At 47.4% G+C, this 18292-nt stretch overlaps 2 protein-coding genes across 7 annotated transcripts in view; both read left to right on the forward strand.

Moving 5' to 3' along the window:
* Positions 1-9517, forward strand: part of GRAMD1C (GRAM domain containing 1C) — a 49353-nt gene extending 39836 nt beyond the window's left edge. For 5 of the 6 annotated variants that reach the window (XM_040570700.1, XM_040570705.1, XM_040570704.1 and 2 more), the window contains 9 exons: positions 133-279; positions 1057-1175; positions 2290-2432; positions 4151-4254; positions 4942-5121; positions 6133-6190; positions 6712-6822; positions 7744-7849; positions 9309-9517. In XM_040570700.1, the coding sequence (XP_040426634.1) occupies positions 133-279; positions 1057-1175; positions 2290-2432; positions 4151-4254; positions 4942-5121; positions 6133-6190; positions 6712-6822; positions 7744-7849; positions 9309-9386 (1046 nt within the window). In that variant the 3' untranslated portion in view covers positions 9387-9517. The remainder of the gene's footprint in view (positions 1-132; positions 280-1056; positions 1176-2289; positions 2433-4150; positions 4255-4941; positions 5122-6132; positions 6191-6711; positions 6823-7743; positions 7850-9308) is intronic. The other variant, XM_040570702.1, reaches the window with a different exon arrangement.
* A 587-nt stretch (positions 9518-10104) lies between these two features.
* Positions 10105-17461, forward strand: ZDHHC23 (zinc finger DHHC-type palmitoyltransferase 23). The gene is made up of 4 exons (XM_040570722.1): positions 10105-10283; positions 10678-11379; positions 11968-12135; positions 12977-17461. Exons 1-4 carry the CDS (start codon positions 10177-10179, stop codon positions 13242-13244), a joined length of 1245 nt encoding a protein of 414 aa, XP_040426656.1. The 5' UTR covers positions 10105-10176; the 3' UTR covers positions 13245-17461.
* Positions 17462-18292: the final 831 nt, after the last annotated feature.

The raw sequence follows: 18292 nt of genomic DNA on the forward strand, positions 1-18292 counted from the left end.
GTAAGAAACAATTGCTGATGCAAGCTTGGGAAGGATATGATATAATAAAGCTTAGTACTATTAAAAAAAAAAAAACAAACCTTTATAATAGTCCTTTTATTTTTTTAACCCAATCTCTCTGCCTTTCCTTAGCAGTGAAGGAGACTGTCTCTGAGAATGATCTCTATGGGAGACTTTTTATAAACAGGGTTTTCCACATCACTGCAGACAAGATGTTTGAAATCCTCTTCACCAATTCTCACTTCATGCAGAGGTTTCTCAATTCCAGGAGTATAGTAGGTAATGTACTCTTCTTCCTTCTGTCTGTGTTGCAACTTACCCCGAAAACTTCAACCTCTGAGAAATGATAAATAGGGCCGAGTTTGAATTTTAGGTTTCTCCTTGCTTTAAAAGGATTTTGAAGCTCTCAAGTTCTGCTATAAAATACACTATTAAGAGCTAGCCTGTTTCTGTAGATCAGTCATATTTCTGAGTAAGAACCTCATTTCAATGCACAACAAAACTGCACCTTAATGCCTAAATTGTTGCATTCTGTGAGGTATTTCCAATTCCATTGTGTCCCAGAAATAGTGAAGTCTGTACAGTTGGCGCATAGATGAAATTGCTGCATCCTCCTAAATGATGCTCTCAGGCTTTAATTTTCTGGATGAGTAAACTTTATTCATTGAGATCATAAGGTAAGAAAACTAAGCTGAAAAGGGAAATATTTATTCAGTGTTAGCTTGGAAGGCAAAGTGGCAAAAGCAATTTGATAATGCGAGATGAATCCTTTCAACTTTAAGCAGATAGGAAATGGTATATTTTCATTTATTTGCTTAATCTTCTCTGCGTCCCCAAGTCTCTTTCAGTAGACTTAGGTTCAGCTACTTACTGCCTTACCTTTGCTCATTCAGTGAACTAAAATTCCCTTTTCATGCAAAAAGCACACAACCACTTGGAAACAGTTTTGTCTCTCCCCCCATTGCTGTTCTAAAATTGCGCTTTAAGATACAAAGGGGCAGAGATGATGCCTTTCATATGATCTGCATGTGAGATTTTGTATAATTTGTCATCTAGATGCTGTATCGACCCCTTGGAATAGAGATTCCAATGGCAATCAGCTGAGGACTTTGACGTACACTGTAACAATTAACAATCCTCTCTGTGGGAAGTTCACAACTGCAACTGAAAAGCAGGTACTGTCTGCACGTGTGTCTGTTCGGTGCCCTTTAAAGCAAGGAAGGGGTGAGCTCTACAGTCTTGTCAGAGATCTGACCGTGGATTAGAGTTCAGTGAGCTGAATGTGGATCTGCAGTTTAAATATAGCATCTTGAAGGGTATCTTTCTGCCCCTTTCACCATTAATGAGCAAATGCAGAAAGCTTCTCTGACTTCATCGGCCTTTACACGTGGCTGTGAGGTTCTCCCACAGACTGTGGGGAGTAGCATTGACCTCGTGTATGAACTGGGGGGTGGTCAGAAAAGATGCAGTAATCTGCTTTCAGTGTCCAGTTCTGGGCTCCCCAGTACAAGAGAGGAATGGCGTTTTTGGAGAGAGTTCAGTGAAGGGCCACAAAGATGAAGGGCAGGAGCATCTCTCCTATGAGGAAAGGCCGAGAGGGCTGGGACTCTTCAGCCTGGAGAAGAGAAGGCTTGGGGTGGGGATCCTCTTGATGTGTATATAAATACCTGATGGGAGGGTGGAAAGAGGATGGAGCCAGGCTCTTTTCAGTGGTGGTAGGACAAGAGGCAGCAGGCACAAGAGGTGTTTCTTCTGAACATCAGGAAACACTTTTTTTATTGTGAGGGTGACGGAGCACTAGAACAGTCTGCCTGAAGAGGTTGTGGAGTCTTCCTTGGAGATCTTCAAAAGCTGCCTGGACATGGTCTAGGGCAGCCTGTTCTAGGTGGCCCTGCTTTTGAGCAGGGTGGTTGGACCAGATGACCTCCAGAGGTCTCTTCCAACCTTAACCCTTCTGTGGTTCAGGTTAGGGAAAGGTCTCATAGCTCATTCTCAAAGAACTGTGGTCATGCGTCAGTGGGCAGTCTTGCATTCGGTACTTGCTGTGTCAGTGGAGAAGGGGGGTGGTGTACTACTTCTGCTTGTACTGGCTTTAGCTGGGGGTGTCATCTCTTCTCCACCCTGACTATACTTGACATTCTTAACTGACTTCTCTCATGGTTGTTCGGGCTTTCTCCCTACTCCACTTCACTTGGAATTGGTTGGCCTAACCTAAAGAATTGGGGCTGAAGGGGGAAAAAAAATCAAACACCATGAATACACTTACTCCTTTCTGTTTTTTCATCATAGATCCTGCATAAGCAGAGCCAGAAAGGTCAGTCTTATCAGGTGGATGCTGAAGTACTGACCCATGATGTCCCCTACCACGATTACTTCTACACTGTGAACCGATACTGCATCAGCCGCACGTCCAGTCACAAATGTCGATTACGGTGAGCCTGAGCGATGCGCAGCGGGAGCCGAGGACTCGGAGGCATCTCTGTTGCAGGCTGCTGAAATCTGCTTATCAAAAGATCTGCCTGCAGCGTAAAGAATGCTCTGTTTCTCTTGAAGCTGGGGATCTCTTCTGAAAAATAAGCTTGTTCTATCTCCTGTCGTATGTATGCTGTATTCGGATATGATTAATTTGGTGAGAAATGAAGTCTTACGCTGATGTTACAAGATACAGAGCTCATCTCCAAGGCTGTGGACTGGGTTCTGATCAGCATTGGGTTTTCAGTGCAGTTGTACAAGTGAGATGGATTGGAACTATGACAGATGTTTTGTGACAAAGCTTCTGAGGTATCCTTGCATAAGGGCCTGCAGAGGAGGGTAGTTTCATAGGAAGATGAAGGAAGCATACCCGTCATTGCAGTGGGGGTACTTGAGCAAATCATTTTTAGACTTCATTATTAGACTTTAGGTAGGTGGGGGTGTCTTAAGGCACTTCCCTCTCCCATTTGAAAATGTCTGAAGTGATCAAGTTCCTTGTTGGCTGCATTTGTGTGACTATGTAACTCTTGGTAACTTTTTTTAATGTTGTCCTTAGTAATTCCTTTTATCTCAAACTTTATCAGAATACAGGTAAGGTAAGCAAGCCTGGATTTTCTTCTGGTTTATCTTAGGCTATAAAAGTGCTGAAGACTCCCTCCTCTTCTGGGAGGGAAAAGGGTCCTTGAACAACTGTTCTGGATGACTTTGAGTGAGTCATCCTTCCTATTTGAGGGCTCTATTTGTTTTTTTTGAGGTGCATGACAACGCTAAGATAAGTGCAAAAGCCAGGGTTTGAATACAGTGTAAAGAGGATGAATGTATAGAACAAAGTGCATGCTGATGCTACAACTGGCTTTATATTATACTGTTTAAAAGAGCTCAGGAAGTAATTGAAAGATTTTTTTTGTTAGAGTAGGGACTCGGTGGGCATACGTTTCTTGGAATGATTACTTGAAAAAGCTGGGCAAGCATGTATTCCAGTAAGGTCAGCGTTATGGATTTGAGTAAAGGTCATGAGCTATCCTTTTGTCCTTCATCTTTATGAAGAGCTTTAAGATTCACTGGGCTGTCCGAACAAGCCCTCTGCAGGGTTCTGTTCCAGTACCTTCCCATTCCGGAAGCATTATTGCCTAGCTTAACCTGGGAGACGCAAGGCAGGAATGTCTCTCTTCCTCTGTCGTGCTCACAGAGAGTGAGTTTAATTTCTGTCTCCTCAGGGTAGGATCTGAGTAGTGGATGCACGGTAATGAATTTCACCTGCTGCTGCTGTTGTGCCCATGTAGTATATCATGTGTGCATACGGAGTAAAAAGCAGAACTTCTATTTGTAAGGTTATTTTAAATGTTTGTTCAAGTCAGAGCAGTTTGCAGGAGAGAAACACCCCACTGCTCTGAGTCTGAAAAGAAAACACACTTCATTGGAAACATTTTGAACTCATTTTGATTTGGACATTTGAATCTCCTGAGGCTTTTAGCTTGATGTGTTGTCTTTTGCCTGTGTCCGTCTCTTGCCTCGCTTCAGTGTAAGTGCTGCTCAGGTGGAAAGCCAGGGCAGTTCCAGTTGGTATTTCAGGTTATGGATATAAGCTAGGGGCTTGCCTCTGGTAAGAGATTTCTGCTATCACTGTGCTACCTAGCAGAATGCTTCTTTTTCTTCACTGTTGTGTTCTGTTTCTTAGGGTTTCTGCAGAAGTAAAGTACAAAAAGCAGCCTTGGGGCCTGGTAAAGTCTGTAATCGAGAAGAACACCTGGGGAGGAATACAGGAGAACTTCAAACAACTTGGTGAGGCATTTTCTTCCCTTTGGTAGAGTAAGGCTACCTTCCCTATGCATGTTTTCATGTGTGTCAAACTTGATTCCTTAAAGAATGGTTTGAAAAGAAGGTATCAACCAAAGGGATCTCGTTATCAATACATCTGTCAGTTCTGGGGGTGTAAAAGACGCCTGGCAGCATAATGCCTTCCAAAAGCTCTTACATACCTTGTCAGCAATTGCTTTCTGAAGGAAGCAGGAGAAAAGCTTTTCCTCTCAACTGCATATGCCTGTCTCTAACACGAGTATTTCCTTGATTGTGAGTATGAGAAGAGAAGCAGCGGCACTTGGCAGGTACCCTGGCTACAGCTGTTAACAGCCTGGCCAGCCGTGTGCTGGCTCAGTCTAACGCAATTCCTAATCTCGGTCTAACAGTGTCTGGAAGCGTTCCTCCTAACTACAGTCTAACACAATAAACAATCCTGCATAGCCTGAGTGTTCATCAGATCTGACAAGTGCACAACGTGCCATATAGCAAAGATGATGACTAGTATAGGTTAAGACATAGTTTGTCAATTACCTGACTTAAGTTCATTTACTAGAAGATGTACTTAATCTTCTCACCACCACCCTCCATATCTTGTTTGCAATTTAAGTCTTCAGTGCTTGGCTTTTTGGCTTTCTTTAAAGTTCAGGAACCTTATTTTTTTTACTGCAGAATCAGATCTGCTAATGGAGGAATATGCAATTAACCAATCCATAGAAGATACTGGAAAATTAGTTGCCTTGAGACGAAGACGACGCACTTTACACCGGAGTCTGGCAGAATCGCTTCCCAAACGCTCCTCCCAGCACTCCTCTGGTGACATGGGGCTGGAGTCCCAGGGCGGCATAATAGGTAGGAGTTCTTGTATCCACATTTTTATACCCATTATTTTCCACAAGGTGTGTCTAAGAAAGTTTAACTCTTACAGTAGTGCCAGAGTAACACTTGTGTGTATATTGCTCTTGTTTTCATCTGATTGGTGTGATAGCAAATGCTTTAGTGTGTTCAGCCTTGCGTAAAATCAGTTAGGAACATGTGTAGTCACTATTATGGGGAACACATGATGAAATCAAACCTAATCCTACCTTCCGTTTTTGAAAAATTAAAATAAAATCCTAAAATGCTGCACAGTACGTGTGTAGGATTGAAAATGAGATGGGATCAGAAACAAATGTAATCTGATTTTTTTGCCAAGTTGCTGAAAATTTGCTTTGCTTTTTCTTCAAACTGCACATCTGAGTTGTGAGATGATTAACTGTCACTCACTGCTTGGCCTTATCACCTCATACTTGATTTTGTTGGTAATGTTGGAGTCCATTTTCTATCTGTTTTTGTAACTTCTATGTTACTGAAGCATTTTTTATAGTTTTACTGCCACTGAGTATGACAGACTTGGACTCAGATGGGACAAGTTAAAGGGGAATTTGATTTAGCATTTGTTGGCAGGAAGTCTCATTTGGTCAGGAGAACAAGCAGAAAAGAGCAATGTTGCAGACCATCTCTGCTAATACGGGACTAGCAGCGTGCGTGCTGAATGAGTGGTGGTAATGCATGGGCTGCAGCGTCCTCAGGCTGTCCAGGCTTAATGTGATGTCCTAGAGCTGTGTTCTCTGCAGCGTACTGGAATGGGGGGAATCCTCCTGAGGGAAGAGCCTGGCTGTCTAGCTGACTTGTCTGAGATGACTGCGGAAATGACTGGGTGCATTAAGTCAATTCTGGAGAGAATCTTGTGTACCTGTGTGATCTGTTACTTTCCTCAGAAGATGTTGAGCAGTTCTGTGTGTGCGGTGCTGGGCACTGACACGTGTCTGTTAGGGGTGTTCTTCAGGACTTCTTAACCTCCTCCTCTTCCATGCCCTCTAGGAAGGAAAAGAGATCCTGTAAATAGGACCACCACCATCATTGTAGTAATGAGTGTCTTGTAAGTACTCGCTTGCATTAAAACATGGTTTAACTCAATCTCAGCTTGGTGTTTATCTGTATCTGCCTGTACCTACCTCACTTGCACATTAACATTGCATGTAGCAGGATAAATCCTAACCTTTTTTGAATGTGAATATAGAAACTTGGGTAGAAGGGGAAATGGATTGACTTAAGAAGTGACAGAGAGAATGAAAATGCTGCTTTGACAAACTAGTCTGTTTGTAGGTTTACCTATATCTGATCCTACAAAAAAATTCCAGAACTTAACTCATTCCCATTTTGACAGCTCCAGAGGAGGCACTGCTGTCGCTTCATGTAGGTTGCTATTGCACAGCTTAAAGCTAACTGCTAAGAATTGTTTGGGTAAATCTTTCTTTTCAGTATAGCACTGCCCCATGCCCTTTGGCCCCAGAAGCATTCACTTTTCCTAGATGTTTGTAGCCCAAGTCTCACTTCTATAGCATTCTAACAGTAATGGCAAAGCCTGTCTGACTTAATTTTGTTCTGTTCTCTCTGCAGTTTGCTGCTGTTGGTTTTGTTGAACATAACGCTGTTTCTCAAACTGTCAAAGATAGAGCACGCAGCTCAGTCTCTCTATCATGTCCAGCTTCAGGAAGAAAACTCTTTGAAGTAAGTTGAATACAGTCTTTGCTTTTGTTCTTCCTCAGCCTATGACAGAATCTGATTTAAAGAAATAGATTTCAAACAATGAAACCTGGTGGTACATTTTCAAAAGCTGTTAGGGCTTGTTGCTCTTCTGTGGTCTATGCTGATATCCGGTGACATGTCTGACTGCATTTTGCAGTAATAAATTTCTCCTTTGACAAGCTGTTTTTTGGGGAAGTGTTAACCTTAGCTTGCATTTATCACCCTGCTGTGACTCATCTGCTGTGAATATTGTAGCGCTGATCACAGAACTGAAGTATTCACTTCATCCTGTGTGAACCAGCATGATCTCAAACATGTTAAAGATTCACTTAGCTTTTTAGCTTCCATCTCTGTGCATCTCTTGCAAAATTCCTTCTCCCCCTCAAACTTATGTGTTAGGTGCCTTTCATATTCAGATCTCTTTAAGAGGCTCAAGTATTGCTCCCTCTCATCGATGTGTTATAGGTAAACAAGTTACAAATGATAACCTGATCTTGAGTATGGAGGCGGTGTGGTGACCTCCCACGGTGAAGATCTCAGAACTGATTTAGGGTAACTTTCTTCATAAGAAAGATCTTACCATCTTGCCCTTTGGGGACCCAGGAGTTGGACTCAATGATCCTTGTGGGTCCCTTCCAACTCGGTTATTCTATGATTCTGTGATCTTAACTGTGAGAACTTAAATTGTTGACATAACGTGAGCACATTTGTTCTTGGTGACTGCCACTACAAAGGTCTAAGGCAGTACCTTCAAGTCAACAGGAAGCAGAATTGAACTACAGACACCTTTTTATGTGGCTTTTGGAAAAGGATGTCCTTAGCAATGGTGGTAATCACTTTTTGGTGGATAGGCACAGGGAGGTGCTTGTTTTGTGTTTCTGATGTCATCTCGATCTCTTTCAGCATATCCCCAGAAATGGTATCAAAAGAGGAGATCCCTCAATATGATAAGGAACAGGTTAAACATGTGAAGGGAGTACTAAGAGATTCAATTGAAATGCTTGAGCAGGTAAGTCCGCCAGTCTTTCCTGGTGATACTCTTGTTTTTCAACAACTCAAGTTTTCTCCCTTATGCCAGGATAACCTTTTTTTTTAAATGTTTTCTGGTGCTAACTAAAGTTTCATTTCTGCTTGGCCTCAGTTTTGTCCTAGGCTTGAATTTGGTACAAAGGCAGTGCTCATGTTTCTGATGGATTTTTCTTTGGGCTAGAATTAAATGGTCATATCAATTTTCTTAAACCTGTCAAGTACCTTTTATTGATGAGATCTGTTGATGGATTTCTGAATCGTGACAAAGCAAAGATTGGAGTAACTCAAAACAGATCCTCTTTTCTGAGACGACTCAAAACATAACTAAGTATTTGCTTACCTCACCGCAGGGTTTCTTCAGGCAGGTTTATCTAGGCTTTTGCTCCCCTCTACCCATCTAGATGTTGGTGAGAGCTTCACTTAATGGGCCACCCAATCTCTGGTCCTGAAGTCGAGGGCTGCTAAACCCCTAGGCTGAAATTACAACTCAGCAAGTGAAGGACAGTGAATTCATACAGCAGTTTCTACTTATAACCTATGAATGTTCTGATTTTAAGCTCTTTATTAAATCTTAAAATGTGACAGAAGAAATTATTAGATTAGGAAAGCTGTGGGGGAGTTCACATGTAGCTCTATCCATCAGCAGTTTGCTCTGTGCTCTCCCACGCACTAAAGGAGGGTAGAAAAAAGCCAGTTTTGATATTCCCTGTTTAGAGGTGTCTCTGCACAAAAAGCTGCTATTAATTTGTTAACTGTTTTGGGCACAACTTGAGATGCTTCCAAGTGCTGGAGACTTCACTGTAGAAATTTAATTTCCTGGTTTCCATTCTTTCTTCAGTTTCTTTGCCTCCTACCCAAACAATTGTGAACGCTGAAGTGTTAAACTGCCTTTTTGAATGCGTGCAGTGTGAAAACTTTTAAAAGGTGGAGTGAGAACTCAGCCACCTCTCCCATCCCAAGTAACACTTTTGTGGGGAAGTCACGCCTCATCAGTGTCCTTTCACCTTGTGTTTTCTGAGGGTTGTCAGCAACCTAATTGCGTCTTGTGCATCAAAATGCACTGGAAGGGCTGGGTACTAAAAATGAAAAAAAAAAAAAAAGACTGATTATGCCTTGCTGCCATTTTCTGTCAAGTATTTACCATGAACATCAACAATGACTGAAAATGAGTGGGGAAACTTCTCTGCGCTATTGTATAGCGGGGTGTTAAGACTTTATCATATTGTGATGTTAGTAATTATTAGCTTTATAATTACTGACAGTACAGTATGATGAACTGCATAGAGTATAGCTGTTAAGAAAGCAGAGTACAGTGACCCTTTATAGAGAAAGGAAGCAGGAAATGGGATGGAATCCCTCTAAGAAGAGAAGGGAGGGGAACAAGATTTTCCTGATGGCCCTTACCAGCAGATTGATTAATTCACTATTTATTTCCCCAGCTGAAGCTCTCCCTCTCCATGCTCCAGAGAAGCTTTGATCACCTGAACAAGACCCAGAGCAGCAAGCCCGACAGCTAATGCCTGCCCCAGCCCTCAACCCCAAGGAGACACGTGCTCAAGGACTTGTGGGGCAGGGACTGCACCCGTCCCCTCCGGACTCTTTTCTATGGCGGCTCCGCAGCCGCACGGAATAAAGCTTTCTAGAAGCAGCACGCTGGCTCTGCGCTCCTGTAGGGGGTACCCCCGCGTTGTGGGGGTACCCCCTGTTTTGGGGGGCTGTGCTCCTGTAGGAGGTACCCCATATTTTGGGGGGCTGTTTGCCCAGCAGCACTGAGCTCTGCAGGCAACGAGCTGGGTTTGTGCTGGACACGTCTCCTCCCTGTGTCAATGGGGGAGGTGCCCCCAGTGCGCAGGGCGAGGTCCCCCCCCCCGACCCCACCATGCCCCCATTGCGCCTGTGGGGCCGCGCCATCAATGAATGACCCGCGCGGGAAAAGCGCTGCCCCTTTACGCCAGGTGCCGCTACGTCACGCCTAGCCCCGCCCCTCCCGCGCAGCCATTGGCCCCTCCCGCCGTCAGCTTGATGGGCCCCAAGGCGGGGGGGGAGCCCGGCACACCTCCGCGTTGGGGGCGGGGCCGGGAGCGCGGGCGGACCAATAGCGGCCGGGCTCCGCCGGAGGGGGGCGGGGCCTGCGGGGAGGAGGCGGGGGCGGGCGCGAGGCACCTGCTGAGGGGAGGGGGCGGGGGCGGGGCGGGCGGAGAGGTGCGGCCGCGCCCCTCCCCCCGCCCCCCCCCTCCCGGTCCCGTCCCTCCCCTCAGGGCCGGGGCACGGCGGGGAGGGAGGGAAGGAGGCAGGGAGGCGGCGGCGATGGAGGAGCCGCTGTGCTGCTGCGAGTACGTGGATCGGCGGGGCCGGCGGAACCACCTGGCGGCGTGCTGCTGCGACTGTCGGGAGCTGGACGAGGGCTGCGACAGGTAACGGCTCCGGGCACCCCCCCTGTCCCCCCGCCTTGGGGTCCCCTCAGAGAATCCCCTCAGGGAAGCGATCGTTGGGGTCCCCTCAGAGAATCCCCTCAGAGAAGTGGCCGTTGGGGTCCCCTCAGGGAAGAGACCGTTGGGGCTCCTTCAGGGAAGCAACCGTTAGGACCCCCCACCCCAGCGACCGTTGAGGCTCCCTCAGGGAATCAACCGTTGGGACTTCCCTCAGCGTGTACCCGCTCTCCTCCTCTCCCTGCCCTCCCCTTTCCTGTTGGGAAACTTTCTAGCCCCCTTCTCCACAGTTAAAGGGGAGTGACTGCCTCTTCTCCACAGAGAGATCCCCCCAGGTGTTCCCTGTGTTTTCCCTTCGCTGTGTTTTCCCCCCCAACAGGTGGCTGACCTGCAGGTCCCTGCCACCAGGAGCTCTGGACAGGATCGCCGACGACGTTGCGGACCGCTGCCGCGTCCCTTGGTTCGCAGGGGCCGTGAAGATCAACATAAGCCTCGTGCCGCCGCTTGTGCTGCTGCCTGTCTTCCTCCACGTCGCGGCTCTGCACTTCCTGCTGGGACTGGTCATCTTGACTTCGCTTCCCGTGGTGGTGCTGTGGTATTACTACCTCACCCACAGGAGGAAGGAGCGGACTCTCTTCTTCTTGAGCCTGGGACTCTTCTCCTTGGGCTACATGTACTATGTCTTTCTCCAGGAGGTGGTTCCCCGAGGCCACGTGGGGCATTCCCAAGTGGTGCTCCTCACCTCTGGGTTAGTTCTCATGCTTGCAGCCTTGTCACGAGCCAAGAAAGACCCTGGCTACCTTCCCATCCCAGCAGGCGATGGCAAGTCATTGCATCAGGATTTTCCCAACAAAAACCTTCGAGGGAGCTCCAATGGGCTCCACGGAGTCACTACGGCAGGAGCTGCCAGTGGCCGTACTGTGAATGGGGAGGCCAAAGGCTACTCCAGAGCCTCAGCTGAAGGGCCAGAAGGTGTGAGAAAGGACTGGTGTGCTAAATGCCAGCTGGTCAGGCCAGCCCGAGCCGGGCACTGCCGGCTTTGTGGCAGGTGTGTGAGGAGACTGGATCATCACTGTGTCTGGTAGGTTTTGCACAGCTGAGGCTATGTATCTTTTGTTCCTCTCCTTTTTCTTTTAAGTTGACGTCTTTTTTCCCCTAGCCTATTCCAAATGTTCAGTGATGTTCTTTCAAAAAGTAAATTTGCTGTTTAAGTGGGATGACCGCTGCTGATTTCTACAGCGTATTTCAGAATTGCTCCTGGTTGTCTAAGTCTTTTTTGTCTTTTTTTTTTCCACTTGGTCTGAGGAGCACTAGGGATCCTGCAGTTAACTTGCATAAGTGCTCACCTGGGAGCAAGGGAACCCAAAGCTGCCTGCGCACAGTACTGTAATCAAGGAGCAGCAGGTATAAATGTCTTAGCTTAGGATACTATGCTTCCTATAAGTTTCTGAGGCAAATAGTCTACCATTCCTACTGTACTAGTCTATTGACTTGTGCCTATAAGCTTTCTATAAAAAGCGGTAAAGCTGCTTTGAAGCTGCCTGTGTTGTAGCGAGACCTTGGAGATGAGGTTCTCTGACAGTTGGGGGAGGGAGAAAAAAAGAAGCAAGCTCTCTTCTTTTTTCTTTTCTTCTCCCAAGCAAAGTAACTTCTTCTTTCCTTTTTGGAGGATTAACAGCTGTGTAGGGGAGCAGAACCACCAAGCATTCATCCTTGCGCTCTCCTTCTTCATGCTCACCTCTGTGTATGGGATTACGCTGACCCTGGACACCGTCTGTAGGGGACGAACCCTGTTCGTGGCGTTGTTCTACTGCCCTGGGGCCTATTCTGACTACAGGTGAGACGTCTGCACGGGAGAGAGCTGGGCTGGGAACTCAAGCCTGAGCAGGCAGCTTGGCTACTTGCCTTTCCTCATTCTGTGCTCACGGCCAGTGCTGTTGGCCGTCAAGCCTGATCAAAAAGTGTTCCTTAAAAAGCTCTGGAAAGCAAGGATGCATCTCTGCTTTTGCCGAGGTGGGGAGTCTGAGACTCAGAGAGCTCACAGTTTGTCTAGGAAACTGTTGGAGGAGCTGGGATTTAAAGTCTTTATTTACTGCGTCCTATAGAGATACACCCTTTAGATGTTTGTTCCCAGTGAAGGGTGATAGTCTGACAGTCTGGAGTCAGCGTGCTGCCTCGCTGAGGAAAGAGATGGTGTTTGTCTAGTGGCTTTGTCGCTCCAAGTTATCTGCTTGGTACAGACAGCATTAATATGCCTTGTCTGGCTGGGAGGGTGGCGAGAAGCATCAGACATGCGTTTGGAGACCGGCTCTGCTGCCGGTGCACGGAGCACGCTAGCATGAGTGGCTCTGCCTTCCTCTGTACTCCATCATCTGTCAGGTGCGAGCACCATCGTTTCCTCAAGTAAGGCTTTTACAGCAGTGAGAGCGAAGAGCTAGGTAGCACGACAGGAATGTGCAGGAGTAACTCTGGTAGCGCTAAAAGCTGTCATTAAGTAAGCCGTGAAGCTTTAATTTTGAGAAAGCCTTTAAGGATTATCTGATGAAAGCGGCAAAGCGAGATCGCTGCGGCAGATGTAGACGGGGATTTGAAAGGATAGCGATTACGAGGGAAAGTCGCTCTGAAGCAGCTGCTCCAAAACTAAATGGCTTCCTTCCCATTTCTTTCCCTGCTGCCAGCTCTGCTCTGTCGTTCACCTGTGTGTGGTACTGTGCCATTGTAACAGCTGGCATGGGATACATCCTCCTCATCCAGCTGTTGAACATCAGCTACAACGTGACCGAGAGGGAAGCTCGGCTGGCTCTGCGGGACAACACCGGGCGCAGGCTCCTGGGTGGGTTAGTGATAGACACTGGCCAGTACAACAGGGGCTTTCTATGCAACTGGGGCCATTTCTTGAGTCTGGGGTCTCCCCCTCCACTGCGCTCTGCCGAAGACATTGTCTGACAGCCTTTTTTCCTGCAGATGACGTTGACTGACTTTCTTTAGCGGGGGAACAGCCCCTTCCCCTAGAACTCCCCCCTCCACGCCCTTCCTTCGTGGTCGGTGTATGGGCTGCCCACCCTGTCACAGACATCGGAGGCTTTCCCAGGCAGAATGGTTCTTCGCGTGCCATCAGTCAGCAGTAGGTTGCGGAAAGCAGTAAGCCATATGCACAAACCTGGAGAGCAGGAGCCTGCTGCCTTTTTGCATTGTCGGAAGCTTCACGTGGCTCGGCTTGGCAGGAAGAAGAGCACAAGGTTTTGAGAACTTGGCTTTTTGTTAGGCGTGAACTCTGGCATCAAGAGGAACCTGCTGCTGGACTTCAGCGTGCATGCCGGTTCCTGCAAAGGTTAAGGAATCCCTGGCTCATACCTACATGCAGCATTTCGGAGATGTCAGGAGGGTGAACTTTTAATATAGATAACATGTACCACTGCAGAAGCCAGGCTCCTTGGCTAAAAGAGACTGTCCAGGCAGTTGCTGAGCAGCTCCCTCCTCTCTGGCGTGTTTTTTTTCATTTTCTATTCCATCCAGCTGTGCATACATGCTAGTGCTTGTATTAAGTGCCTTTGTGAGCAACATTCCTGTAGGGCTTTGTAAGATCCTCTTGTCTCCTGCCCTGTCTGTCTGACTGGGTGAGAAGACACTGTCATCTTGGATCTCGTCATTCTTTTTGTAAGCTGAGTTTTTGTTGGGTTGACGGCTCGTCTCATCTCCCTCAAAGTGCTTCTGCTCTGATCATGGATTCTGACGTGAGACAGCAGGTAAACATACCAAAGAAGAAGGAGATGTTTTGAAGCAACATGTAACGGTGGAGTATGAGGGGGGGAAAACAGACCGCTGCCTGATGTTGCTGTTGCTGTACAGAAATGACTCCTTCCTCCTTGAGAAGGAGGGAGTCTGCGGGAGCATAGACTTCTGCTAGCTGTGGCTTTGGTAGGCAGTGTTTTGGTTGGGGTCGCTTATATCGCTAATAAGCGATCCAGTCTCCTCTCAGCCCAGTCAGTGGGATCTGCCTCGGTGCCTGGCTTCTGCTTTCTCAGGCTGGGAAGCTGAGGAGCAGTTCAGTGTCTGTGCGTGTAGGGAGGTAGAGGGGGGTGTGAGAGCTGGCTGCCTTTGGGGCAGCTGACCCGTGGCAGCAGGTGAATGAGCATGCTGAACCTGTTCTGCAGGAAGGCCGTGTGTTCCTCAGCAGCCTGCGACTGTATTATTATTACCCAGACTTGAGCTTCAGCTGCAGTCACAAGGCTTTGGTGAGGATGGCTTCTAGTTTTGTGGGTGGGATTTTTGGTGTTTGTTTTTAAATCCTTTCTGCGTGCTGGCCCTGCAGAAATGTCTGGCTGGTAAAGCCTGCGACTGTGGCACGAGAGCTGGAGCTTAGGCCTAAGATTCAGAAGCAATGGAAGAGCCTCGTCCTCGTTAGTTCCAGATGCGTGTGCAGCTTGCACAGCTCATGCTTCTGCTTGGGTGGCCAGCAGCTGGGGGGTGTTGCAAATTCGGTGTGCACCACTACCTTTTCTCCTAAGACGACAGCAGAATTAGAGCTGTCCCCAGAGATCCCTGCCATCTTTGTGTATGCTCCTGATTACGTGTCCCAGTTTAAGGTGAAGACCACGTCCCTCTTTGTGCTGTTCGCTTTCCTCGAGTGGCACCTGCACTTTTTATACCCATCAGATAACTGAGGAGCAGCTGCACTTGGGATGGACCTGTGCAGAAACAGCTACCCCTTTTCAGCCAGCAAGCAATCCTGTATGAGATAAAGGGGACACCTCTCATGCTTCCTGACTTACTGACCACACTAAGAGATTTCTGACCAATTCTGACCAATTTCTGACCCCATTGTGAATTAAAGGCACTCAGCTGGACTGTGCTATTCCTCTGGCAGCTAAGCATGACCTTCTGACTGTTTGGAGCTGGAGCCTGACCCCAAGGAGTTTAGCTTTACACAAAAACCTCACCTCCGCACAAGTTGTTTAAGTGTTTCCATGGCACACATGCATTTTGTGGAGCCTCCTGAGATGATCTGAAGCCTGGCAGCCCTAGAGACTGCCATGCTGTGGGTTAGCAGATTTGTGATCTTCTCAGACCTCATCCTGCTGGCTCTTGGGAAGACGAAGCCAGCGTTCCCACCTGGGCTAAACAACCCCCTGCCATGGAGATCAATCACATGTCCATGAGCTGAGCAAGCTGTGCGAGTGCTCTCAGGTTTGAGATGAGTGGATTCTCAGTCCTGCTGCTCCGGCTGAGAGCTGGGCAGGTGACAGACGCGTTCCTCTGGCAGTGCCTGGCCCTGTAGTGCTCACTGTCCCACAGGTATTTGTTAGCACTTTGCAGCCCGCGTGCCATTATGGCCTTGTCCCTTGCCTTTTGGTGAGCCCTGGCTTACACCAAGGCTGCTGCAGTGGCATCGGCCGCGTGGACTTTCAAGCCCACTCCAATAGTGGGGTAAAGTGCCAAAGTAAAATTTATTTTTTGCACTCCTTCCAGAGGGAGCCAGAACCGTTCAGGACAGTAAAATGGTTGTGAGGCTGGGGTTTTGTGCAAGGAGAACTCGGTGCTGAGATTCTCCAGTGAATAGGAAGTTCATGTCACTCTAATCTGCATAGCAGTGGTGACCCTTCCTTTAAGGACTTGGCTTTTGTCTTGTTTACCCTCCTGGCTTCTTCCTGAGAGGATTTGCATTGTGCTTTCCATCTCCCAAGGCACGCACACAGTAACATGATCTATCGCTGCCTGGAAGAGCGGAAGAGTTGCTAGCTGTGGATGCACGCTCTGGAGCTCTCCTTTTAATAGCCCTGAGAAGCAGCAAGAAGCCTTTGAAGGGTAACGCTCCCTTTTTCACTTGCAGCAAGGGCAGACTGTTGGGATCCCTTGTGCACTAAGGGGCCTTTATTTATTTATTTTATTGCTGGGCTCAATATTGACCACTAAAAAATTAAAACCTAGTGCAGCCTGGCAGGGCTGGAGGGTCAGGTCAGTCCTCGGGCTCCCTCTTTCCCACTACCCTGGGCAAGCAACTCGCAGGCCAGGTGCTTGGCCTGAAGGCAGGGACCAGTGCCTTGCCCATAAAAGAGCAGGCACCTACCTATGTGGCAATAAGAAAACAGTGTGCTGCTGGCCCTTTCCAAGCTTTCCCCACGTAGGAAGAGAGGACCTAGAGTTGATAAGAAGCAGGGAAGGATTTGGGTGATATCTAGCCTCGATGTTTCCCCACCTAGATGTGGAGATGAGTTTATCCTGTTTTAGCCGTGACCTTGTGAGGCATTTTTGTTCCACAATCCGCGTGGTCTTCAGGGCGACTCTTGAAGGGCCAGGGTCTTGATGTTGCTGCTGTTGTAGTGTTAAGCCCTCTGCGTGCAAATACCAGCACCCAGTAGTTTGGTGACTGTGCTAAGAACTGCACCCCATTAGATACTGTGCAGCTGGTGGCTTTACACTGTGTGTGCTCTCTGAAACTGTGCTTCTTTGTAGACAAATCGCAGCCCCCCCCCCCCCAAGACTGTTTTCTCCATTAAACTTGTCCTCAAATGACAAAAGTCACTCGTGAGCCTGAGTTGGTGCTGCTTGTGACTTCTAATCACATTTCAGCCTTCATGCTATGATGGTGCTTTTTTTCTTCTAAGTAGGTTGCTTTCAAGTGTCTCGATGAAACCATTTGCTGTAAAAAATTTCTTCTAGAGGTAAAATGGATACTGCCTCACTGCCTAATGTCTTAATAATGTGCTCGACTTTCTCCTTCTTATATGAATGTATATTGCCTCATTAGGGCAGGAAGCGTGTGTGATTATGGATGTGTTTTCCTATATTGCTTTCAGCGAAGAATTCCACGTTTTCCCAGGATTTTCTTCCACTGCCAGGATGTTTGTACAGTGAAACTCTTTCTCTGGACAGGTGAGGTTCTTTCTGAAGTGTGGGAAATCAGCCTCCCAAAATCTTTCTTTATGGAACTGCTTTTAATGATAACATGGAAAATGAATGACAGGCTCTGGAAGAACTGTCTGCCTTGGGGAGTGGGGTGTGTGTTCTCCCACCCTAGCCAAAGCTTTAGGAGGAAACTTCATGCAACATTTGTGAGCTTTGTTGAACGGACTGGTGTGTGTATGTGTGTGTGTCCAGTTTACATCTTATCCAATGTTTTCAAATGGATGCAATTATGAATCAAAATAAATGATTGGAAATCATCTGTGAAGCTGCCTGTTGATTTATGCCACCTTGCTCAGCCAGGTGAAGTGACTGAGAAGTGCCCTCATCTCATGGCTACTGTGAAGTGGGCATGGGGAACGAGGGAGCGACAGGCTAAGGAGAAGCTAGGGAACAAGTGTTCTTGCAGTTCTGCAAATGCTGATGTGCATTTATTCATGTTGGGATGAAACAGAGCTGTTGGCAGTTCTCACGACCATAGAAGCTTGGGATACCTCCTCATCCCCTCCAGTGGGGATTTGAACCAGGATCTTGAATTCTGAGAGTAATCTGTTACCAGATATTGAGTGTAACCAGACTGGGTTCCTAGTCTTTTTGTCCAGTGTCTTACTTTCCCTCGTATACCTGCCCTTACAATGCATCCAGAACCCTGAGAAGGAAGCTTCTGCCTTTAAACTCTTTTAAGCCACATTTGGAAATAACATGGATACTCCCTGTGCAGACAGTGGGAAGAGAGATACTCTTTGATCCTGCTGGCATCTTGGGATGTCTCCCAAAAGGCAAGATGACTTTTAACAAACAGAATCACAGGTGCCTTTGCTGGTTGCAGGAGTTCTGCTGTGATTTGCCCGGTGGCACTTCTCTCTGCTGTTCAGCCATTTCCCTTGGAAGGTCACTTGTGCGCTTGTTGACAATGAGGACCTTTCACAGCAGTGAGCCAGGTCTCTACCAATTGGTAGAGACTGGTGTGCTGATCACCAAAAAGCAAGTATTTCAGGGGTCAAGGTTTTTGGGATGGCATGTGAGTAAGAACTCTGCAGGGCAGGTGCTGGCTGGGGATGGGGAGAAGGGGAGCTTGCAATCACTTCACA

This window comes from Cygnus olor, chromosome 1 (genome assembly GCF_009769625.2).
Source record: "Cygnus olor isolate bCygOlo1 chromosome 1, bCygOlo1.pri.v2, whole genome shotgun sequence".
Classification (NCBI taxonomy): domain Eukaryota; kingdom Metazoa; phylum Chordata; class Aves; order Anseriformes; family Anatidae; genus Cygnus; species Cygnus olor.

Excerpts from the sequence above, each read along its gene's own strand:
- ZDHHC23 (XM_040570722.1), top strand. The coding sequence starts at position 10,177 with ATGGAGGAGCCGCTGTGCTGCTGCGAGTACGTGGATCGGCGGGGCCGG. Across the intron at positions 11,380-11,967 it reads CTGGATCATCACTGTGTCTG|GATTAACAGCTGTGTAGGGG; the intron begins GTAGGTTTTGCA and ends TCCTTTTTGGAG. Across the intron at positions 12,136-12,976 it reads GGGGCCTATTCTGACTACAG|CTCTGCTCTGTCGTTCACCT; the intron begins GTGAGACGTCTG and ends CCCTGCTGCCAG.